This window comes from Oncorhynchus tshawytscha, linkage group LG10 (genome assembly GCF_018296145.1).
Source record: "Oncorhynchus tshawytscha isolate Ot180627B linkage group LG10, Otsh_v2.0, whole genome shotgun sequence".
NCBI classification, from domain to species: domain Eukaryota; kingdom Metazoa; phylum Chordata; class Actinopteri; order Salmoniformes; family Salmonidae; genus Oncorhynchus; species Oncorhynchus tshawytscha.
Window position 1 is genome coordinate 38,873,396 of NC_056438.1, and position 25,840 is coordinate 38,899,235.

At 44.2% G+C, this 25,840-nt stretch overlaps 1 protein-coding gene across 5 annotated transcripts in view; it reads left to right on the forward strand.

Annotated features, from left to right (window-relative positions):
* The first annotated feature begins 2,560 nt into the window (after nt 1-2,560).
* Nucleotides 2,561-25,840, forward strand: part of efr3a (EFR3 homolog A (S. cerevisiae)) — a 248,436-nt gene continuing 225,156 nt past the window's right edge. The window contains exons 1-2 of one of the 5 annotated variants that reach the window (XM_024419921.2): nt 2,561-2,709; nt 2,984-3,142. In XM_024419921.2, the coding sequence (XP_024275689.1) occupies nt 3,133-3,142 (10 nt within the window). In that variant the 5' untranslated portion in view covers nt 2,561-2,709; nt 2,984-3,132. Of the gene's footprint in view, nt 2,710-2,730; nt 2,843-2,983; nt 3,143-25,840 lie in introns of those variants that run through there. The other 4 variants (XM_024419917.2, XM_024419920.2, XM_024419919.2 and 1 more) reach the window with 4 other exon arrangements.

The following is a 25,840-nucleotide window of genomic DNA, read 5'->3' on the forward strand; positions in this document are numbered from 1 at the left end:
AATCTCTCACAAATTATCAATGAACCCACCAGGTACAACCCCAAATCCGTAAACACGGGCACACTCATAGATATCATCTTAACCAACTTGCCGTCCAAATATACCTCTGCTCTTTTCAACCAAGATCTCAGCAATCACTGCCTCATTGCCTGCATCCTCAACCGGTCTGCGGTCAAACACAGCCCACCTATAATTTAGCCCAAACAACTACCTCTTTCCCTACTGTATTTAATTTATTTATTTATTTTGCTCCTTTGTACATTCTTCCATTGCAAATCTACCATTCCAGTGTTTTACTTGCTATATTGTATTTACTTTGCCACCATGGCCTTTTTTTGCCTTTACCTCCCTTATCTCACCTCATTTGCTCACATCGTATATAGACTTGTTTATACTGTATTATTGACTATATGTTTGTTTATTCCGTGTCAAACTGCTGTGCTTTATCTTGGCCAGGTAGCAGCTGTAAATGACAACTTGTTCTCAACTGGCCTACCTGGTTAAATACAGGTGAAATAAAAAATAGATATATTTTTGAAAAAGTCTCTGAATGTCCTTGAGTGGCCCATCCAGAGCCTGGTCTTGAACCCAATCAAACAGACCTGAAAATAGCTGTGCAGCAATGCTCTCCATCCAAGCTGACAGAGCTTGTGAGAATCTGCAGAGAAGTAGTGGAAAAACTCCCCAAATACAGATGTGCCAATCTTGTTGCATCATACCCAAGAAGACTCGATGCTGTAATCGCTCCCAAAGGTGCTTCAACAAAGTACTGAGTAAAGGGTCTGAATACTCATGTAAATGTGATATTTTCATTTATTTTTAATAAAGTAGCAAGAATGTCTAAAAACCTCTGTTTTGCTTTGTCATTAAGGGGTATTGTGTGTAGATAAAAAAAAACCATTTAATCAATTTTAGAATAAGCGTGGAAAAAGTCAAGGGGTCTGAATTCTTCGCCTTGTTATATTATTGTTACTTACTTTAAAACAAACTCTGCATTGTTGGTTAATGGCTTGTAAAGTAAGTATTTCATGTCAGGTCTGTATTTGATTTAATTTAACCTGCTCTTTCCATGATATAGACTGACCAGGTGAAAGCTATGATCCCTTATTGATGTCATGTCCCCTTCTCTGGCACTCGAGGTCGCCAGGCTGCTCATCATTACACACACCGGTCACCATTGTTAAGTGCACTAGCGCTTCATTGGACTCACCTGGACTCCATCACGTCATTGATTGCCTCCCCTATATCTGTCACTTCCTCAGTTTCATTCCCATGTCTGCATTGATTTTGTTTCTCTTGTCCTGATGCTGTTCTTGTTTAGTTTTATGTCTATTTATTATTAATTCCTCACTCTGTACTTGATTCCCGTGTCTGTGTTTACGGAACCATTACAAAATCCACTTCGATCAGTGTAGAGGAAGGGGAAGAGACATGTTAAATGATCATTTTAAAGCCTTGAGACAGTTCAGACATGTATTGTGTATATGTGCCATTCAGAGGGTGATTGGGAAAGACAAAATATTTCAGTGCCCTTGAACGGGGTATGGTAGTAGGGTCCAGGTTTGTGTCAAGAACTGCAACACTGCTGGGTTTTTCATGCTCAACAGTTTCCTGTGTGTATTAAAAATGGTCCACCACCCAAAGGACATCCAGCCAATTTGACACAAATGGGGGAAGCATTGGAATCAACACAGGCCAGCATCCCTGTGGAACGATTTCGACACCTTGTGGAGTCCATGCCCCGACGAATTGAGGCTATGAGGGCAAAAGGAGGGGGGGTGCAACTGAATATTAGGAAGTTGTATGACAAGTAGTATGGCGCTGTGGCTCAGAGTATTGTTTCTGCATCCTATTTAAAGTATTCTCATCGAATTTGGTGTTTTTTAAAAATCTGTTCAGAGAAATTTGTATTTGAAGTTGTTAGGTTTATGTCCCATCCTACATCCTGATATCACCAGGTTCTGATCACTAGATAGTATTTTTATTTTGTTTAATTTGTACATTTACAATAACGTGTATGTGGATTGTTCTAAAATGTGGTAGATTCATGAAGAAATAGGATCATTTTGTCTGCTAGGATGGAATTGAGGCATGTCAGTTAGTCTGTTTTAACAGATGCTAGGGATGCCATCTGTGGGATAAAAGCTTTTAATCACAGATAAATCCATTGGATTGTGCAGCAAAGGCATTTAAGAGATTAAAAAGCAGTCCCTCTGGGAGACTTTCACACGCTTTACCATGCTGATTTCCGACTTCACAACTTCATCGATAGGCTATCGTTTTTGTATAAGTAATTGATAGGCCCTACAAAAATTCACTTGGAGTAATACCAAAGAGCAGTGACCATTGCTTGTCTGTCTTTGGCAGGCTAAAATGACTGTCATCATGCATAAACATGGCTCCTGTATGAAAGTTTTGGTACTAGTGGGAGGGACTACTTTAGGTCACACTTCCTTATTGATTGGTTGGCTTAAGCAAACGTGACAGTCCCCTTCAAATAATTGTCTGGTAAGAATAACTAACTTGCCAAATACCTATATTTCCCCCATTAAACAGAGAAATATGTAATAAATGATATTGTTTAGGAGCGAAGAGGTGACATATCGCTTCAAGAGCGACTCCTACTTCCGTGTTGTCCCTCAATGTAAAGCAGTCCTATTACAGGAAGCTGTAGCCTAATCTGTAGGGGTTAATCCGCGCAGTTTACAGGTATTTAACCATTAAAACCTTCGAATGTTACATTGTATCGTTGAGCAACATACGCTAGAATCTATATCAATGTTCGTGACATTCGAATCCACCGAGTAATTATTATTATTTTATTTTCTAAATACATACATAGGTAGGTTGCGTTATAGTCTATCACAGTGCCATTTATGTAGGTGATGTTAAAACGTAGACTTTTGAATAAACCTATAATTTAGTTTACACAACGTTTTAACGAATTCACGACTGAACTCGTGTTCATGATTTAATGTTACAGTGTGCCCTTGATCGACCCTCTTTCAATGTAATTTGATGAAGTGAAGGAGCAGCGATTTCGGAGAATACGGACGATATAAACTACATGTAGAAAAACAGAAGATTCAATCGCTGCCCACGTCAGAGGAACTGCGATACATTAGCGGAAGAATGCCAGCGGGTAAGCGAAGTGATTTGTTTTTGAAGGATGTTTTAAATTGAGAGGTTGTGGTACTTGTTATCAACAGCGGTACATTGACGAAGGGGGTCGCTTGTTCAACCCATAGCGTGTTTCACAATGAGTCATTTGTCCATCCAAAGGTGTTCAAAGCATGGTTTTGATGGAATTATCAGGGCCATCAATAATTGTTTAAAATCGAGCAGACATTTCTTGGGTGCACAAGGAAATCGCTCTGTTGCGTCGTTTTGTGTGTCGCAACATTGTATGTTCACTCAACTCAAATATGAGAGATTCTATAGGCATTGGTGGAATTAGCCTTGTAGAAATGCAATTGTGGTGTTTGAATTAGTTGTCAGTACCTTGACTTGAAGACTGCGTTTAGGACTGTGGGCAATATGACATAAAATAAAAAGGTAAACACAAGGCGCAAAAGTAGGCCTGGTTTCTGATTGACAGTGGATGTGTTTGCACGTTCTAGGTCAAAGATTAAGTGCTGGGTTCAATCTGTATCGCTGACGGGAAACGCACTTTTCACGCCATTTCGATAACGGAGACGTTTTCGTAGCAGGGTAGGAGCCTGAGGTTAGGGTTGGAGAAAATGCTCTCCTAACCTGCGACGAAAATCACTTTCTCGAAGTGGCTTGAAAAGAATGTGGCCCTATAACTGAATTATGTTCAAATTTTAAAGGTAATTTCTGCAACCAGCGGGAACATTTCCTTTTAATTGTCAATTGCGCTATACAGCGGATCGTCAGGCTACGGATTGAATAGAGCCCTAGTTTGTCTGTAAACCACCCTAAATTCTTCTCATATGCTTCACGATGACGCTATCTAAACAAATGCATATATTTTGAGCCAGGACGTCTTTGAGTCTTAATCCGGAGCAGATATTTAAACGTTTTTGGAAAATGTGGTCACATAAATTGAGGGAGAAATGAACGTAATTATGTTACCAAATTTAGCATCTGCACCGTTCTTCAAGTAAATGTGTTTTTGTGACATTCTGTGTACATTTTCGAAGTAGTCCTTGTGCATGTAAAGTGTATGATTTGTTGAATTTGAAATCAATGGTTTTTGTTTTGCGTAGATTTTGAAGTGAGATCTGAGTCTCCGGGTCATTCTGTTACTGTGGAATTGCCCAGCTGTAACATGATACCCTCATAGATTGGCCTAAGCAATATCAATGTATCAGTGGAATATGGCCTGTTTGTGTAAAAAGTGTGTGTGTTAGAGCAGGGGTTTTCAACCTTTTCTTGCCCTGGCAAAGCGGCGACCCAGGGATGTTTGCAACCCCTCCAAAAATATTCCAAACATTTTTGAATGAAAATATTTGTAGACCGTTTCATTATGTTGCCTCACCACAGTTTATTGGAAGTGTAAACTCGATCATACCTTTCTAGCTTTCTTGGCAGCATAGTAAAAATGTTGCTGTTGTAAAGCACATTTCTGTAATTCAACATTTTTCTATTGAGCTAAAGGACAATTGTTTAGTTTTATGGCTAATGTCCTGCAGTTCTATGCATTTTGCTATGGCTAATCCTGTGTTCCTCTGCTCAAACATAAAAACAAAATCAATGGGCATTTTCAATCGGAATTTCAGATTCTCCCTGTGACTGTCAAGCTTTTATTTGATTGTTAGTGCTCAAAGATGGTATAATACAAAAAGTGTGTATGATATATCCCCCGTCCAAAGTTTTGACACACCTACTCATTCAAGGGTTTTTCTTTAGTTTGACTATTTTCTACATTGTCCAATAATAGGGAAGATATTAAAACTATGGAATCATGTAGTAACCAGAAAAGTGTTAAAAAAATCAAAATATATTTGAGATTCTAAAAGTAGCCACCCTTTGCCTTGATGACAGCTTTGCTGGTTGAGAGAATTCCAAGAGTGTGCATCATCTGGAATACTTTTCCAACAGTCTTGAAGGAGTTCCCACATGCTGAGCACTTGTTGGCTGCTTTTCCTTCACTTTGAGGTCCAAATCATCTCAAGCCATCTCAATTGGGTTGAGGTCAGGTGATTTGTGGAGGCCAGGTCTGTCAGGTATGGTCAGGTATGTGTGTTTTGTGTCAATTGTCCCGTTGAAAAACAAATGATAGTCCCACTAAGCACAAACCAGATGTGATTGTGTTTCGCTGCAGAATTCTGTGGTAGCCATGCTGGTTAAGTGTGCCTTGAACCCTAAATATATTCGACAGTGTCACGAGCAAAGCACCATCAAACCGCCACCTCCATGCTTCACGGTGGGAACCACACATGCGGAGATCATCTGTTCACCAACTCTGCGTCTCACAAAGATACAGCGGTTGGAACCAACAATTGCACATTTGGACTCATCGGTCCAAAAGACAGATTTCCACTGGTCTAATGTCTATTGCATGTGTTTCTTTGCCCAAGCAAGTCTCTTCTTATTATTGGTGTCCATTAGTAATGGTTTCTTTGCAGCAATTTGACCATGAAGGACTGATTCTCAGTCTCCTCTGAACAGTTGATGTTGAGATGTGTCTGTTACTTGAACTCTGTAGCATTTATTTGGGCTGTAATTTTTGACTCTGGAAACTAATGAACGTATCCTCTTCAGCAGAGGTAACTCTGGGTCTTCCTTTCCTGTGGCGGTCCTCATGAGAGCCAGTTTCATCATAGCGCTTGATGGTTTTTGCGACTGCACTTGAAGAAACATTCAAAGTTCTTGAATTTTTCCCGAATTGATTGACCTTCATGTCTTAAAGTAACGATGGACTGTAATTTCTCTTTGCTTATTTGAGCTGTTCTTGCCATATGGACTTAGCCCTGTTTTGGTAAAATACCATCTTCTGTATACCACCCCTACCTTGTCACAACACAACTGATTGCCTCAAAGGCATTAAGACATAAATAAATGAACTTTTAACAAGGCACATCTGTCAATTGAAATGCATTCCAGGTGAATGCCACATGAAGCTGGTTGAGAGAATGCCAAGAGTGTTCAAAGCTGTCAAGGCAAAGGGTGGCTACTTTGAAGAATCTCACATATAAAATATTTAGACTTATGACTGGGACCGTATATGTTGTGTATATGAGTTAGAACACAATCAGAAGATATATTTATCTGGTTTGGGTCATTTAAGTTGAAACTGAAAATTACCACTTAGACGCCCCGCCTAAGAAAAAAAACCTGTAATTAGCTCCAGTGCCTGTAATTTCCTCCATATTAAAGGGATGGTTTGAGATTTTGTCAATGAAGCCATTTATCTACTCATTAACACCTAAAGTGTTAAGCACCTCAATTAAGTAATTAGCTAAGACAAAACCGTTGCTATTATGTCCGCCAAGGCTTGACTGAAGCTGGGGGAGTTATTAAATAAAATAATAATAATTAAAAAAAGGCTCAGCAGCACCGCAGTCTCAGCTGATTAGTGTAGTGCTGTACTTTTGTTTTGTGTCTTCCCATTGTTTCCCTGCACACTATTGTTCAGCTGAGAACTCCACATGTTCCCTGTTTTGAAGTGTAGGCCTAATTGTTTTCCACAGACAAAGGCCTTGTTTACACTGAAGACTGATGGAGATGACAAGTTGGATTGCTTTCTAACATTCCTTTGGGTGAAGTTGCCCTAGAGGCCCTGGACACTGATCTTGAGTCAGTGTAGCATTTTCCCAACTGGTTAAATATGATCGACAAATGAGGCCCATTGAGTGCCCCCATTGTTGAAGGGAAGACCATGATCTGTTTACACACAATATTAATACTTGAGGTCGTGTAGTGTCTACTGGGTTTATCTTCTCACTGGTAGTCAATGATTCCATGAATTACAGGTCTTTCAATCATTGAATTTAAGGTCCTTAATTTACCATCAAGTCCACACACATATCTGGGTTGTAACTGGTAGGGAAGAAACATTTTGAAATGGCGAGGTACTACCTGAACTTGTTAGATAAGTGACATTTTTATTTTACTTTAGCATGCCTTACTGAACAGGAACCTGGTTTCCCAAGTGTAGGCCTAAATCCATTTCAGATTTTTAGACAAATTCCAGACATACGCATGCGTCAGACTCAATTACCGGGATGGCTAACTCTGGAAATCCGTTAGGTCACCACTGAGTAATAAAGTAGATCTGCATTTTCATTTAAAGGTTCGAAAGGTGCGTGTTTTGGTGCCGCTAGGGCAGTTCAGACGGCTGGGTGATTACTTATCTTAAATTGCTTGTAAATATTGTATGTTTTTATTGCATTGGAATTGTAAATATTGTGTGCTTGGCTCCCTTGCAAAGGAGGCTTTGGTCTCAATGGGATTTCCCTGTTTCATTCCAAGTGCATTTATTTTTTATTTTTAACCTTTTATTTAAACATAAGCAAACCAGCCTAAATGGGGAGGGACCTACCTAAATTTGTCAATTTTAATAAACTCATTTGTTTTCTGGTACGAAATGTTTTTCAACGTTGTACATTAAATGAATACACCCCATAGTAGTGTTGCACCCCTGGAAGACTGGTCACATTCCGTAGCACACAATGTGAGGGCACCAAAACCTCTCCAATCAGAGCAGTTTCTCCTATGTGTGCCTGCTGAATGCAACCCTGGTCAAGTTTTACAACTTTGAAATGAGTAAACTGATGTCGAAGCTTATTACACATGGAATTCAGCTATGTCTAGATGCATCCCAAAATGTAATGGCGGTTGTGTCAAATTGCAAAATCAGTCGCCTGTTCTCCATTGTTATTTTTGTCTTTGTGAATAGAAAACTTAACACAGACTTCTTTGCTAATTCAAGGAAGTCGAGGGATGATGGGCCTTGCCAGATAATGGATTTGATATACATACACCCTGCTGTCTGTCTTTGAGATGCTAATTGTGAAACTCAAATGCATTAAAAAGGCAACTCTTACATATGGCTGCATTCTTTTGATCTTCTATTAAGGAATTGGATGTTTGGTGGTACAGGCATATTAAGGATCCTTCCCCCTTTTTCGCAAACTGTAATTTGTAAGCATCGCCAAAGACTCGTTCGTTAAAGAAGGATTTGGCTTAAATATATATAAATATAATGCCTTTCCATTGCCTATGTCACGTATCTTTTTGGGAATGGAATTGTATGCTTGTGTGGGATAAGATTCCTTTTCCCTTTGTGAAATTTCCTGTTTTGGGGATTTTCACTTTTTAAAGTAGACCTATTTTTGTGTATGTGTGCGCACAGGTGTGTTTCATATTTCACTGGGTCTTTGTCATTATTTTTGCAGAGCGGATTGTTGAAGTAAACACTAACATTATAACCCACTGCAAAGAGTTGTCCCTGGTCTGCCTCCTGCATTGTACTACACAGAGCACCAAGGATGCCAGGTGAAGCCAAGCATATAAGCACAGTGTTAGTATGACCAGCTTGCAAAATCAGCAGTGAAATGTAAGCGAACACTTTAGTTATTAAGCTAACACAAGTAGCTTGTGTGTTTGACATATTTAGCCTATTGGTGATGTTGGCATGGATAGCCCCAGGAAAGTAGGTTACACAGGCATGTACTTATTGCGTAAAGTGTACATTTCCATAGTTTATCAGGGGATGAGAGCTCCCAAATACTTTGATACTAATGGTATAGGCTACTGCTAGCTGTCTGGGTGGGTAGGTGGCTAGCTAGCTGTCTGGGTGGGTAGGTGGCTAGCTAGCTGTCTGGGTGGGTAGGTGGCTAGCTAGCTAGCTGTCTGGGTGGGTAGATGGCTAGCTAGCTAGCTGTCTGGGTGGGTAGGTGGCTAGCTAGCTAGCTGTCTGGGTGGGTAGGTGGCTAGCTAGCTAGCTGTCTGGGTGGGTAGGTGGCTAGCTAGCTAGCTGTCTGGGTGGGTAGGTGGCTAGCTAGCTAGCTGTCTGGGTGGGTAGGTGGCTGGCTAGCTAGCTAGCTAGCTGTCTGGGTGGGTAGGTGGCTGGCTAGCTAGCTAGCTGTCTGGGTGGGTAGGTGGCTAGCTAGCTAGCTGTCTGGGTGGGTAGGTGGCTGGCTAGCTAGCTGTCTGGGTGGGTAGGTGGCTGGCTAGCTAGCTAGCTAGCTAGCTAGCTAGCTAGCTAGCTGTCTGGGTGGGTAGGTGGCTGGCTAGCTAGCTAGCTGTCTGGGTGGGTAGGTGGCTGGCTAGCTAGCTAGCTGTCTGGGTGGGTTGGTGGCTGGCTAGCTAGCTAGCTGTCTGGGTGGGTTGGTGGCTGCTGTCTGGCTAGCTAGCTGTCTGGGTGGGTTGGTGGCTGGCTAGCTAGCTAGCTGTCTGGGTGGGTTGGTGGCTGGCTAGCTAGCTGTCTGGGTGGGTAGGTGGCTAGCTGTCTGGGTGGGTAGGTGGCTGCTAGCTAGCTAGCTGTCTGGGTGGTGGCTAGGTGGCTAGCTGTCTGGGTGGGTAGGTGGCTAGCTGTCTGGGTGGGTAGGTGGCTAGCTGTCTGGGTGGGTAGGTGGCTGGCTAGCTAGCTAGCTGTCTGGGTGGGTAGGTGGCTGGCTGGCTAGCTGTCTGGGTGGGTAGGTGGCTAGCTGTCTGGGTGGGTAGGTAGGTGGCTAGCTGTCTGGGTGGGTAGGTGGCTAGCTGGCTAGCTGTCTGGGTGGGTAGGTGGCTAGCTGTCTGGGTGGGTAGGTGGCTAGCTGTCTGGGTGGGTAGGTGGCTAGCTAGCTAGCTGTCTGGGTGGGTAGGTGGCTAGCTAGCTAGCTGTCTGGGTGGGTAGGTGGCTGGCTGGCTAGCTGTCTGGGTGGGTAGGTGGCTAGCTAGCTAGCTGTCTGGGTGGGTAGGTGGCTGGCTAGCTAGCTAGCTGTCTGGGTGGGTAGGTGGCTGGCTGGCTAGCTGTCTGGGTGGGTAGGTGGCTAGCTGTCTGGGTGGGTAGGTGGCTGTCTGGGTGGGTGGGTGGCTAGCTAGCTGTCTGGGTGGGTGGGTGGCTAGCTGTCTGGGTGGGTAGGTGGCTAGCTGTCTGGGTGGGTAGGTGGCTAGCTGTCTGGGTGGGTAGGTGGCTAGCTAGCTAGCTGTCTGGGTGGGTAGGTGGCTAGCTGTCTGGGTGGGTAGGTGGCTAGCTGTCTGGGTGGGTAGGTGGCTAGCTGGCTAGCTGTCTGGGTGGGTAGGTGGCTAGCTAGCTAGCTGTCTGGGTGGGTAGGTGGCTGGCTAGCTAGCTGTCTGGGTGGGTAGGTGGCTGGCTGGCTAGCTGTCTGGGTGGGTAGGTGGCTAGGTGGCTAGCTAGCTGTCTGGGTGGGTAGGTGGCTAGCTAGCTAGCTGTCTGGGTGGGTAGGTGGCTGGCTAGCTAGCTGTCTGGGTGGGTAGGTGGCTAGCTAGCTAGCTGTCTGGGTGGGTAGGTGGCTAGCTGTCTGGGTGGGTAGGTGGCTAGCTAGCTAGCTGTCTGGGTGGGTGGGTGGCTAGCTAGCTAGCTGTCTGGGTGGGTGGGTGGCTGGCTAGCTAGCTGTCTGGGTGGGTGGGTGGCTAGCTAGCTAGCTGTCTGGGTGGGTAGGTGGCTGGCTAGCTAGCTAGCTGTCTGGGGGTAGGTGGCTGGCTAGCTAGCTAGCTGTCTGGGTGGGTAGCTGCTAGCTAGCTGTCTGGGTGGGTAGGTGGCTGGCTAGCTAGCTAGCTGTCTGGGTGGGTAGGTGGCTGGCTAGCTAGCTGTCTGGGTGGCTAGCTAGCTAGCTGTCTGGGTGGGTAGGTGGCTAGCTAGCTAGCTGTCTGGGTGGGTAGGTGGCTGGCTAGCTAGCTAGCTGTCTGGGTGGGTAGGTGGCTGGCTAGCTAGCTAGCTGTCTGGGTGGGTAGGTGGCTGGCTAGCTAGCTAGCTGTCTGGGTGGGTAGGTGGCTGGCTAGCTAGCTAGCTAGCTGTCTGGGTGGGTAGGTGGCTGGCTAGCTAGCTAGCTGTCTGGGTGGGTAGGTGGCTAGCTAGCTAGCTGGCTGTCTGGGTGGGTAGGTGGCTGGCTGGGTAGGTGGCTGGCTAGCTAGCTAGCTGTCTGGGTGGGTAGGTGGCTGGCTGGCTAGCTAGCTGCTGTCTGGGTGGGTAGGTGGCTGGCTAGCTAGCTAGCTAGCTGTCTGGGTGGGTAGGTGGCTGGCTAGCTAGCTAGCTGTCTGGGTGGGTAGGTGGCTGGCTAGCTAGCTAGCTGTCTGGGTGGGTAGGTGGCTGGCTAGCTAGCTAGCTGTCTGGGTGGGTAGGTGGCTGGCTAGCTAGCTAGCTGTCTGGGTGGGTAGGTGGCTGGCTAGCTAGCTAGCTGTCTGGGTGGGTAGGTGGCTAGCTAGCTGTCTGGGTGGGTGGCTAGCTAGCTGGGTGGGTGGGTGGCTGGTGGCTAACTGTCTGGGTGGCTAGCTAGCTAGCTGTCTGGGTGGGTAGGTGGCTGGCTAGCTAGCTAGCTGTCTGGGTGGGTGGCTGGCTAGCTAGCTGGCTAGCTAGCTGTCTGGGTGGGTAGGTGGCTAGCTAGCTGGGGTGGCTGGCTGTCTGGGTGGGTAGGTGGCTAGCTAGCTGGGTGGGTGGGTGGCTGGGTGGCTAGCTGTCTGGGTGGGTGGCTAGCTGGCTAACTGTCTGGGTGGCTAGCTAGCTGTCTGGGTGTCTGGGTGGGTAGGTGGCTGGCTAGCTAGCTGTGTCTGGGTAGGTGGGTAGGTGGCTGGCTAGCTAGCTAGCTGTCTGGGTAGGTGGCTAGCTGTCTGGGTGGGTGGGTGGTGGCTAGCTGTCTGGGTGGGTGGGTAGGTGGCTAGCTGTCTGGGTGGGTGGGTAGGTGGCTAGTTTTCTGGGTGGGTGGGTAGGTGGCTAGCTAGCTGTCTGGGTAGGTGGCTAGCTGGCTAGCTGTCTGGGTGGGTAGGTGGCTAGCTGTCTGGGTGGGTGGCTAGCTGGCTAACTGTCTGGGTGGGTGGCTAGCTAGTTGTCTGGGTAGGTGGGTAGGTGGCTGGCTAGCTAGCTGTCTGGGTGTGGGTAGGTGGCTAGCTGTCTGGGTAGGTGGCTAGCTGTCTGGGTGGGTGGGTCTGGGTGGCTAGCTGTCTGGGTGGGGTGGCTAGCTGGCTAACTGTCTGGGTGGGTGGCTAGCTAGCTGTCTGGGTAGGTGGGTAGGTGGCTGGCTAGCTAGCTGTCTGGGTAGGTGGGTAGGTGGCTAGGTCTGGCTAGCTAGCTAGCTGTCTGGGTAGGTGGGGCTAGGTGGCTAGCTGTCTGGGTAGGTGGCTAGCTGTCTGGGTGGGTGGCTAGCTGTCTGGGTGGGTGGGTGGGTGGCTAGCTAGCTGTCTGGGTGGGTGGCTAGCTAGCTAGCTGTCTGGGTGGGTGGCTAGCTAGCTGTCTGGGTAGGTGGGTGGCTGGCTAGCTGTCTGGGTGGGTGGGTGGGTAGCTGCTAGCTAGCTGTCTGGGTGGGGGTGGTGGCTAGCTAGCTAGCTGTCTGGGTAGGTGGCTAGCTAGCTGTCTGGGTGGGTGGCTAGCTAGCTAGCTGTCTGGGTAGGTGGGTGGCTAGCTAGCTGTCTGGGTAGGTGGGTGGCTAGCTAGCTGTCTGGGTAGGTGGGTGGGTGGCTAGCTAGCTGTCTGGGTAGGTGGGTGGGTGGCTAGCTAGCTGTCTGGGTAGGTGGGTAGGTGGCTAGCTAGCTGTCTGGGTAGGTGGGTAGGTGGCTAGCTAGCTGTCTGGGTAGGTGGGTAGGTGGCTAGCTAGCTGTCTGGGTAGGTGGGTAGGTGGCTAGCTGTCTGGATGGGTGGGTAGGTGGCTAGCTAGCTAGCTGTCTGGATGGGTGGGTAGGTGGCTAGCTAGCTAGCTGTCTGGATGGGTGGGTAGATGGCTGGCTAGCTAGCTAGCTGTCTGGATGGGTGGGTAGGTAGCTAGCTAGGTGGCTGGCTGGCTGGCTAGCTAGCAGTCTAGGTGGCTGGCTAGCTAGCAGTCTAGGTGGCTGTCTAGCTAGCAGTCTAGGTGGCTGGCTAGCTAGCAGTCTAGGTGGCTGGCTAGCTAGCAGTCTAGGTGGCTGGCTAGCTAGCAGTCTAGGTGGCTGGCTGGCTGGCTGGCTAGCTAGCAGTCTAGGTGGCTGGCTAGGTGGCTGGCTAGCTAGCAGTCTAGGTGGCTGGCTAGCTAGCAGTCTAGGTGGCTGGCTAGCTAGCAGTCTAGGTGGCTGGCTAGCTAGCAGTCTAGGTGGCTGGCTAGCTAGCAGTCTAGGTGGCTGGCTAGCTGGCTGTCTAGGTGGCTGGCTAGCTGGCTGGCTAGCTAGCAGTCTAGCTGGCTGGCTAGCTAGCAGTCTAGGTGGCTGGCTAGCTGGCTGGCTAGGTGGCTGGCTAGCTGGCTGGCTAGCTAGCAGTCTAGGTGGCTGGCTGGCTAGCTAGCAGTCTAGGTGGCTGGCTGGCTGGCTGGCTGGCTAGCTAGCAGTCTAGGTGGCTGGCTAGCTAGCAGTCTAGGTGGCTGGCTAGCTGGCTGGCTAGCTAGCAGTCTAGGTGTAGTAATGACCCTAAGCATACTGCTAAAGCAACACTTGAGTCGTTTAATATTCCCAGTGGCTAGATGTGCCAAGCTTATAGAGACATGCCCCAAGAGACTTGAATCTGGTAGCTGTGTTGCAATTTTACCACATGTTCTGTGGTAAAATGTAGGACTGGTGAACTAGCTATTGTTAGCTGGCTTCAACTGATGTTTTCTGGCTCTTGCTAGCTAGCTAATGTCTGAAGTTATTAGTGTAACACACTAGCCATCTTTCTCTGCCTGTTCGTTAGCTAGCTAATTTTCAGCTGACTGGTGTTAGTAACTAGCTACAGAGGCTAGCTGCTGGACTTTGTACAATCAAGCTAACATTAGCTAGCTACCTCGCTCAGTGTTTCTTAATCCTGGTCCTGGGGACCCAAATGGGTGCACATTTTTTGCTTTTGCCCTAGAACTAAGTTCTAAGACAAACTATAATCCTGGTCCTATCTAATCAAAATGTTTATTTATTGATTAACCCGAGTGGATCCCGGGTGACGCAGCGGTCTAAGGCACTGCTTCTCAGTGGTAAAGGCATCACTACAGACCCTGGCTAAATTCCAGGCTGTATCACAACCGGCTGTGATTGGTAATCAATTGCTAACGACCCTGTTAAAGAAATCTGGTATGTGATTCTTGGTAACGGTCAGACGGCTCATTTACAAGAGGCAGGGAGTATATTGTGTACCGCAAATCTTCATCGAGATTGGCTAAAATATGATGGTAGAGAGACTTGAATTAACACTGTGCTTCAACAATAAATCCCCTGATGTCATATTATCAGTCTTTTTGATCTCTTCTGGCAAACCAGTTTCACCACATGCACAGTGCATTGTTCAATACTAACTGTATGCCTTGGGTGTGTGCACTATAAAGGCATGCTACGCTCTCCTTTGCACTATAGGCTGAACAAGCTGAGATGTGCTGATCAAGTCCATACAGCTGTGACTCATTGGCTAATTAAGGGTATAATTGACCGCACAATTACATCAATATGTGTTGCATAACCTGCATGTGTTGTACTGACTTAAGTTACAACAAATAATGTAATCACACCAGATAGTGTATTAAAGGGATAGTTCCCAATTTTACATTGCATCGGGTTTTTTGTCCAACATTTTTTTATATCTGCATTTAACTATCCCTTTTAACTTTACAAGTTAGGATTCCTTGGGCTCTTTGCAATCACTGTTTTTCTCATTGTAAAATGCCCTTTCCTCAGTTATCTTCAATCTCTGGAAGAGAAACATTGAAGGGCTCTGTTAAAGGACTCTCTAACAATGCCACCTAGGACTCAAATCAGTGTCAGGCTGGGCTATTGTGCTGAATAGATGGGCATGGAAGTGCAGCTACTGCCTTTAGCCACCTGGGTCTGTTGTTAATTTGACACACACCCTAGATGCCAAAATCTCTACTACTTCAAAACCGGACCGATCCCACGCAAGAGTAATTACTCTTCAATGGATGATTTAAAAACCTGCAGATCACCTAATTTGGCCAAATACCGGGTCCAAAACTAGCCAGTGAATATTGTCATTTCTAACCGCCTGCATAGTAATGGGACAGCCCTGCATCTTGTGTTTGTTTGAGCTACTGCACATTTGTAGCTACCCAATGAGGGCATACAGTAGGGAACTACCACCATAGCAGCACTGCAGCAGCAGCCTAGCCGGGGTGGCTATCTGCACCGTTCAGCACTTCTGCTGTTAGCAAGGAGAACCGAAACACTGCAAGGTCAGAGCTGAGGCTCACAGGGAGAGAGGGGGGAAAAAGTCAGAGGTGTAGGTACCTGCCAGGTCTTATACAAACCACCCCAGCTGACGAGATGGATTTGGAGAACGACTCTGGTAGGGTGTTTTTATTATTTTTAATATATATATTTTTTTTGTGCCTGGGGGTGCGGTGTATGATGAAGTTGGGAGCAAGAGACCGGCTCTTGTTTGGGTACTTTTTGAAAGTGAAAATGCAGTAGCTGCAAATGCCCCTATCAATACGACCGCTTTTGTAATCTGTTAGTAGTCCACTTCGTCATGAGTCCCAAATGGCACCTTATTTCTTATGCAATTAACTACTTTTAACCAGGACCCAAGGGATCTCCAGCTCTGGTCCTGGGAGAGCTATACTGGGTCTGTACTGGCTTTGGTTCCAGCCTAGTACTAAACCACCTGAGACAAGGTCCAAGACATTAATTATTTGAAATTGGTTATTTAAAGCTGGGGTTTAACAGAAACCTGCACTCCTAGTAGCTCCCCAGGACCATATCCACCCTTCCCCTGTTCCAGTCTCGAACTTACCTCTTTCAGTTTTACATTATGTAAGCTTTTTCCATCATTGAACAACATTCTGTCATGGTGACTATTTTAGGTGACGAATAAGATGTTTGTGACACAGCTTTCTAAACGTCTCCCCTTTTCACTATATGCATTCCCCATTCTACCCCTCCCGACTGATCAGTAAATCCAACTTCTTCTTTTCCTAGTCCCTTTGCTGATACACAGCAGGGACCATCTCCACGTTTAGCCACCTGATGTTTTGAAATAAAATCTTTAATGATGGTGAACCACCAGGAAATTTAAATCAGTGTTTCTTATTGAACAATGTCATTATAAGCGCCTAGGTAGTCCCTCCCTGTGTCTGTCCATTTTCCTCAATTTGATGCCTTCTGAACACAAACCAGCTATTTAAAGAAAAGAGAACACCTCTGTTTTTGTTTGACACCACATTGAATTACCCAGGTGTCCTTCTCCCTTGTGACTGGAGACGTGCAATTGGTTGCTGTGTTGCTGCGTTAAAACTGCTCTAAACCCAGAGGTCATCTGTTGTCTTTCATGCTCAATTGCCCCCTAGACACACGCACCCTCACCAGCCCAATCCCTCAGTTATCTTGGTGAAGCCTATATTCTCGCTTCCTACCCCTCATGGTGCTCTCTGTCAACGGACTGTCCCCGGCCTGGGGCCACAGCTTTCAAACCTGCTGCGACTCTACCAGACCCCATGACTTTTCCCACATTTTAGTTATGTTACAACCTTTATTCTAAAATTGATGAGGAACATTTAAAACTATCTACACACAATACCCCATAATGACAAAGCGATAAATAACGGGTTTTTAGAAATGTTTGGAAATGTAAAAAATTGTTATAAGACTGGAAATTGAGCTCTTTTGCATCCTTTTTCCATTGATAGTCCTTGATGTTTCTACAACTTGATTGGAGTCCACCTGTGGTCATTTCAATTGATTGGACATGATTTGGAAAGGCGCACAGCTGTTTATATAAGGTCCCACAGTTGACAGTGCAAAGACTCAGCCATGAGGTCGATGGAATTTTCCATAGAGCTTCGAGACAGGATTGTGTTGAGGCACAGATCTGGGGAAGGGTAACAGAAAATGTCCCCAAGAACACAGTGGCCTCCAAAATTCTTAAATGGAAGATGTTTGGAACCAACAAGACTCTTCCTAGAGCTGGCTGACTGGCCAAACTGAGTAATCGGGGGAGACGGGCCTTGGTCAGGGAGGTGACGAAGAATCCTATGGCCACTCTGACAGAGCTCCAGAGTTCCTCTGTGGAGATGGGAGAACCTTCCAGAAGGACAACCTTCTCTGCAGCACTCCACCAATCAGGCCTTTCTAGTATTGTGGTCAGATGGTAGCCACTCCACAGTAAAAGGCACATGACTGCCCTATTGGAGTTTGCCAAAAGGCAACTAAAGGACTCAAACCATGAGAAATGAGATTTTCTGGTCTGATTGCCAAGTGTCACGTCTGGAGGAAACCTGGCACCATCCCTACAGTGAAGCATGGTGGTGGCAGCATCATGCTGTGGGGATATTTTTCAGCAGCAGGGACTGGAAGACTCGTCAGGATCGAGGAAAAGATGAACGGAGCAAAGTACAGAGATCCTTGATGACAACCTGCTCAGGACCTCAGACTGGGGTGAAGGTTCACCTTCCAACAGGACCACGACCCTAAGCACACAGCCAAAACAATGTCCTTGAGTGGCCCATACAGAGCCCGGACTTGAACCCAATCAAACACCTGAAAATAGCTTTGCAGAGATGTTCCCCATCTAATCTGACAGAGCTTGAGAGAGACTGTAAAGAAAAAAACGGCATTATAATGAATATAAGTGTAGATATGACAGCAAAAATAGTCAATTGTCAGCTCGTGCTTGTGTGCAATTGCATGAGTTGGATTAAATGTAGTTGTTATCCCTTGTCCTTAACAGTTGACACTATTTTTAACTTAACCTTGCTTGACACACTTTTACATACCCTTTGTTTGCTTGTAGTGCATAATAGTCTCTGTTTTTCCTCTGTGTCACATTGTCTTGTCATTCTTCAGAACCTTAAGAACCACAATGCAGGTGCCTTATTGGAGGATAGAATTCCCATCTCTCTTTGTTCATGGAGCCTGCCAGAATGGTTTTTTGGCAATCAACTTGTTTGCCAATGACCGCGATGTGAAGAACTTTTACATGGTGACATTTCACCCCTTCCCAATGTAAGGTTCCACAAGCCTCATCACCACATTCTCCAACACTCGTTTGCTCTCCTGCTGTCCGATGTGGATATTCTTCCAGATATTGACAGCTGTGCAGCTGCAATTATGCACGCTCTGTGTAGCCTACTCCAAGTGGGTCAGAGTAGACTGATAAGACTGCTTTGATTTGGTGAACTGATATAGGTAACATACCATTTTAAGATTAAGCACATAATTACAATGGATACAATAGAATGGCCCACCCTGTTCTTCATTCACAATTGGTGATTACATAATTAGGCATTGTTCGCTTACCCTTGTTCTTCAACTCAACCATTCTCCCCATACTTTTCTGAATTGATTTAATCTGTTATTTCCGTATAGTTTATGTTCACATTCGTGGCATATGTCGAGGTGATTATCAGCTGGGCACTGCACTGTCAGAAGGAGCGGACCGTGCTGTTGGGGGACGGCAACGGAGGAAAACCCAAAAATGACATGCCTTCCTAAAATTCCAGTTCTATTTGATATTAAGATTCTGACAATGGCTGTGTGTTTTATATAAACTTATTTAGGAAAAGTGAAGGACAGAGAGGGGGGGGATTCTAGTGTTAACTATGTATATTTTGAAATTGTAGTTTGGGGGGGGGTAGATGGCCGCCAGTAGTGGATCAATTAGGCCTTGTGTGTGTGTCTGTAAAATGTCACCCTATTCCCTACATAGTGCACTACTTTTGACCAGTGCCCTAGGCCTTGGTCAAAGGTAGTGTACCATATAAGGAATAGTGGTCGAGCCAGCACAGCACTTTGTTATGAAGGCTTTAGGTTTATGGCTATGTGGAATCCACTGAGTGATGACTTTGCATAATTCACAGCGTGCATGATTATGTAGACTGTCTGGATGATGATGATGATACATTTGCATATATCAAATTTACATATATACACCCCCCCTGTTCTTAACCGTAACAGGCTAAGGCATGTCACACACACCTTCTGACTTTTGGGAAGGGGGGTGGGTCAATTGAGTATTTTGCTAATCTAGATTGTATTGCATTTCCTACAGCAATGGAATATAATTATTTTAGCTGTAACCTTTCTGCAACGCATGCCACACCAACACCCTCAACAATAGTTGGGCCTTTGCAGGATCCATTCTGATATGGACCTTGATATAATAAAGTTGCGCATAAATAATCTCTAAGGATGCATTGGCAGATTTTTGGATTGTGCAGTTTAATTTCAACTGACAAAAAATGCAGACTTTTAAGCTGAAGTTGCCTATATTGAGTAAAATAAACCTTTTGTGATTCTTGTATTCTGCCGTTCTTGGAAATGGATCAAGAAAGGAGACGAGTAGTGCATTTGTCCCAGGAAAAATATGATGGTCAGTAGTCCATGGAAAATGATCTGCACAATATGATAGATTGGCTAGACCTAATAATTTGATTAATGCAGTTGCTGGCACGTCAAGTAGATTAATAATACAGATTAATTTCACTTCAGAGGCAGTAATTGTTTTCTATCAGGCTTGGTAAAAAAATGACAGTCATTTACTGTTTATATGGATGTATACTCAATTGTGAAAGTTATATACCATCACTTCTCTGATTATACAAGATTTTACTGCTGTTTCCTTTTGTTTTCTTGTTTGGTTCCTAGTGAACACACCCCTGGTGTGAAGATTGAACATTGTGCACCATGGGATAGGTTCTTCAGATGATAGCAGAACTCACAATGATTCTGTGATCTGAACTATACTGAACAAAGATATTAGTGAAAAAAAAGCATATATATATGTGTGTGTGTGTGTGTGTGTGTATATACATATATATATACGTGTGTGTGTATATATGTATGTATGTGTACGTATATATATATGTATGTGTATACATACATATATATACATATATATATATATATATATATATACATACATACAATATATATTTATATATATATTAATATATATATATATATATATATATATATAATATATATATATATATATTATACATACATACATACATACATACATACATACATACATACATACATACATACATACATATCTCAAATCTGGACTCATCAGACCAAAGGACACATTTCCACGGGTTAATGTTCATTGCTCGTGTTTCTTGGCCCAAGCAATTCTCTTCTTCTTATTGGTTTCCTTTAGTAGTGGTTTCTTTGCAGCAAGTTGACCATGAAGACCTATTCACTCACTACCTCTGAACAGTTGATGTAGATGTGTCTGTTGAATAAGCATTTATTTGGGTGGCAATTCTGAGGCTGATAACTCTAATGAACATATCCTCTGCAGCAGAGGTAACTCTGGGTCTTCCTTTCCTGTGGCAGTCCTCATGAGAGCCAGTTTCATTATAGCACTTGATGGTTTTTGTGACTGCACTTGGAGAAACTTTCAAAGTTCTTGAAATGTTCCGTATTGACTGATCTTCATGTCTAAAAGTAATGATGGACTGTAATTTCTCTTTGCTTATTTGAGCTGTTCTTGCCATAATATGCACTTAGCCCTATTTGGTAAAAGATGGTCTTCTGTATACCAACTCTTCCTTGTCACAACATAACTGATTGGCTCAAATGCATTAAGAAGGAAATAAATTCCACAAATTTGACTTAACAAGGCACACCTGTTATAAATACATTCCAGGTGACTCATGAAGCTGGTTGAGAGAATGCTAAGCGTGTGCAAAGCTGTCATCAAGGCAAAGGGTGGCTATTTGAAGAATCTCACAAAATATATTTTAATTTGTTTGACACTTTTTGGTTACTACATGATTCCATATGTGTTATTTCATGATTTCTTCACTATTATTCTACAATGTAGACTAATATGTAATTAAAGAAAAATGAATGATTAGGTGTGTCCAAACTTTTGACAATTTACTGTATTTCATTTACACCCCTGTCTAAGTATTTTGTTCTGTCGACCATATAGGAAGGTTTTCAGACTATTATACTTTTTCTGTCATGATTATTTATTTAAAAATAATAATCTTGACAGGTACTTGGTTGGATGGAAACCTGGTTTAATATTGATCATTTCTAGACCTTAAAGCTGTCGTTATGTTCTTTAAGTGCACAAAGCTCATGTCTTCTGATGTCCATTTTAGTGCTGTGTAATATGCTTGACCACACGCTTCAATAAGCAATTTCTGTATTGTCAGATCCTATCCACATTGCAGCCTGGTTCCAGGTAGCCTAGCGTTAGGCCAGTAAGCGAAAGTTTACGGGTTTGAATCCCCAAGCCGGCAAGGTGGAAAAATCTACCGTTAAGCCCTTGAGCAAGGCAATTACCCCCCCAACAACATCTGCTCCCCGGGCGCCGACGACGTGGACGTCGATTTAAGGCAGACCCCTGCACCTCTGATTCAGAGGGGTTGGGTTAAATGCCTACGACGCATTTAGTTTGAATGCATTGTGGTGCAACTGGCTAGGTATCCCCTTTCCCTTTCTATGTGCTCTTGCCAACTCCATGGCATGTCAATGAGTGACAAGGCATGATTGGCACTCCAGCTAATCACTGTGCTGTAGAGAGGAAAGTAAGTATTGTTCATGAAGAAATCACACCATATAACCTCTGCAACGTAAAATAGCCTAGAACTTTTGAGACCGCTAAATCTGCCAAATTAAAATGTACCAGCCCTTTGAAGTTAATGCTGCCAGACCAGGTTGTTGCGAGACACTCCTCTGGGACACTGTTGTTTAAACCTGCCTTTGGCCCGAGAGTGTGCTTGCCTGTATAGGCGGGTGATTGATGCCCTTTTTGGGCTCTTTAGAGATTCATAGTCTGTAGGTGGAATGTGGGAGAGGGCCTTTTTTATATTGGGCTCATTTGTCACTTGGCAGCAACCCCCTCCACCCTCGTTCTTTTCTTCCCTCCTCTCACTGGCGTTGATCTCTCCCTTGCAGTGCCTGTAATTCCGCCCGAGATGGATGGGACAGGGTCGCAATCATTCCCAGCGCCTTGATGGATCCTGGCCTTGTTGTTTTCCACCTTCGTCATTTTGTTTTGCGCATGTATTTTCTGCCCCTCGGTACTCAAAGTGATATGAAATGGTAGAGAAAAGGACTGGGCTGCTTCTCTTAATGCGTCTGAATTCTTGAGGAATACATTTAGGTCAATTTGTTTGTTTGTAGTTCACTGAACACATTTTCAATATACTGTTGTTTTTGGTTGCACTTTCTGTAAGCCACCTGGCTTTCAATTCACTATAGGTATTTATGCATTTAAATAGTCTCTGTATAAATGAGCCATTATCAATGCTTATACAGCATGTTGAATGCATATGACCACCTTTGTCCTATCAAAATGAACAGTGAGCTGTTATGAATGCTTATAGCAAGTCTGGTGCGCTATGCAATTATAACAGGTACTTTAAGTGCATTTGTAATGCATTGTAAACAGATGGACCATCAAGTGTTACCAAAAATATCGTATTTCTACACAGGTTTATTCCCTGAACTATAATTTGTTTTTAATTTGCAAAACAGACATTTAGCTGAGATTCTGTTTGATTTCGTATTATGTCATAGCTTGATATTGGATAAACACCCACGCAATTCCAGAGGTGGCACCACAGGTTCAGTAGTGGTGAGGCAAAATTTGTATGTCTTTTCTGGGACCTGGAGTTTTTACTGATCTCATAACCTGGTCAGGTAAAATGATTCGTAAGCTATGACAAAATATTATTATTGTTGTTATTATAGGTAGCTTCCCTTTTCATCTGTGGGATGACTTTAGGGCTGGAGGTTTTGTTGTCGGATCATGTGAATTTGGAAACACTCCTGGTGGCTCAAACTAGGGCTAGGCGATATATCAAATTAATTTGATTCCTTTTAATGTATGCATATTTTTGCGTGATATTCCAAATGCCTGTATCACAAGAATCAATGTTTTTGTTATTTGTAATTTTTATGCATTTATGTCCGCTTGTTCTCATATTGTATTTTTGGTCTCGTCTCCTTCGCTCCTCTGTGCTGTGTGCACCTTCCCATTTACACCAGAGATCTGTATATAATGAGGAGATGCACGTACTCCGCTAACAATGGGAGTCGTTATCCCAAAGTCGGGAAGGCAGGCGACAAACTTCGGTCCAAAATAAGGCTAAATAAATGCATTGGGTTTATTTTTGACAGATTTTTAGCAAGAGTGAAACCTCTCGCTTCGCCTCTTCCTCTAATGGTTTACACACACACACAAACACAGCCCCTGCCTCTCACGCCAACAAAGTTGAGATATCATATCTGCGGTTTGGTCCAGCAGAATCGGTCATATGGACACCAAAACACAACCATCTCTGACAAAGCTCCAGAGTTCCTCTGCAGAGTGACCATTGGGTTCTTGGTAACCATCTTGACCAAGGCCTTTCACCCCTGGTTGCTCAGTTTGGCCTTGTGGCCAGCTCTAGGAAGAGTCTTGGTTGTTCCAAACTTCCATTTAAGAATGATGGAGACCACTGTGCTCTTGGGTAGCTTCAATGCTGCAGACATTATTTTGGGACCCTTCCCCAGATCTGTGCCTCGACACAATCCTGTCTTGGAGCTCTATGGACAATTCCTTTGATCTCATGGCTTGGTTTTCGCTCTGAAACTGCACTGTCAACTGTGGGACCTTAAATAGACAGATGTGTGCCTTTCCAAATCATGTCCAATCAATTGACTTCATCACAGGTGGACTCCCAAGTTGTAGAAACATTTTCATGATCAATGGAATGATGATGATCAATGGAAACAGGATGCACCTGAGCTCATTTGAGGCTCATAGGAAAGGGTCTAAATAATTTTGTAAATAAGGTATTTCAGTGTGTTGTTTGTAACAAATTTGCAGAAATTTGTAAACCTGTTTTCGCTTTGTCATTATGGGGTATTTCATGTAGATTGCTGCGGAAAAAATATTTATTACATTTTAGAATAAGGTTGTAAAGTAACAATGTGGAAAAAGTCAAGAGGTCTGAATACTTTCTGAAGGCACTGTATATAATGGCGTGCCCCACAGTTTGGGTAACACTGGACTGCTGAAGTTACACAAAATTCAAACGGCACTAAGACACATTTCCACATATGACCAATTTCAACGTTTTTGCTTTCCGTTTCATACACATCGATGTGCTTTTAAAAATAAAAACATGTCGGCTACAAGGATTATGTCTATATTCGTAGTTGCATGCATCTTAATAAGAAATAAATGACAATGGTTGGCATGTTAATTAGTTGTATTTTTCCCCCCAGCTGCTATGACAGATTGGCGCACTAAGGCAGTTTGCTATTAGTTCAGTGGTTGTGAGTTTTAATCCCACATTGGGCACATCTTTTATTTTTTTGAATCCTCTATTTACAATATTCATTCACTGACCTAATTCTAAAAAGTGAAAGCATTCCTATAAGAGGGGTCACCTTGGTAGTAGTTGTAGGTTTTTAAACAGTACCCCAAACCAATCAGAGGTAATTTGACCATTGGAAAAAGAGCTACTGCGTAGACACTGCAATGCAGGTTGGATTGAATTGAGCCCCTAATCTTTATTTTAAACATGATGATTGCACTTTTCTTCCCGAAACAATACCACAGCAATTGTGAGTCCACGTTTTGAAGATTAACACCCCATAGGGGATTCAAATTTACACCGCAAGTGGCAGTAGATGTCAGGAACTCCACACCTTACCACTGTGAGCTAACTGCCCAAGTAGCTGGTGATGCCTATCATTTTATATTGCGTACAACTACGTTTACCCACCCCCAAAATATATATTTATGAGCAATTCCCCTCCCTGAATTCTCACCTAAATGCATTTTTTATTTGAAGAGGTTGGACAGAGGCTGAAATTAGGTTTATTTTTATTTTTTAAATAAAATACCCAGAGGATATAAATGTGCTTGAAAAGTAATTATTAGCTCACAAGAATTCTCATCAATGATATTCTCCAATAATGAGTCAATAAAAAAAATTGATATGTATCATCTTGTACCAAAGAGAAACATTAGTACTATACCGTAGGTCTGTAGATTTATATTATATCACTGGCTAGTGGATTGAGTAGTGAATGTGTTGAGATAGTAATGATTGGTCATATGCCCCCCAAGTCCACCACACACACAGTGAACCAATCAAGAGGTGACAGGCATTGGGCCTAGGCTGTAAAACCAGGATTAGACGATCTGATAGAATGGGACTTTTCAAGAAGATTGCGGATCCATATTCAAGCGGGACTTTGCGGTTTCTCTTTTCCAATAATTATTTTTGGAGATTAACCCTCCGGCCAAGAACTGAATTTGGCTATGATTGTGCCGGATTAAACATTCATGATGTGGCTCCCCAAATTGTACTCTGTTCCCTATAATAGTGTACTACTTTTGAATAGGGTGCCATTTGAGACACAATATGGGCCATCTCTTAAATGTAGATGTCCTGTCTAGCTAGGATTGTGATAGATAAAAAAAATGTATGGGGTGGTGCCCCAAATTGCACCCTGTTTCCTATATAGTGCACTACTATTGAGGTCTAATGGCCCTGGTCAAAAGTAGTTTCTCAACGGCTGGCCATGCCTTCCTTCTGGCTACTCCAACCTCGGCCAGGTCACTGACCATCTCGTATCCCACCGTACCTTCTCCACTGTGCAATCTGGTTTCCGAGCCGGTCACGGGTGGACCTCTGCCACGCTCAAGGTACTAAACGATATCATAAACGCCATCGATAAAAGACAGTACTGTGCAGCCGTCTTCATCGACCTTGTCAAGGCTTTCGACTCGGTCAATCACCATATTCTTATCGGCAGACTCAGTAGCCTTGGTTTTTCTGATGACTGCCTTGCATGGTTCACCAACTACTTTGCAGAC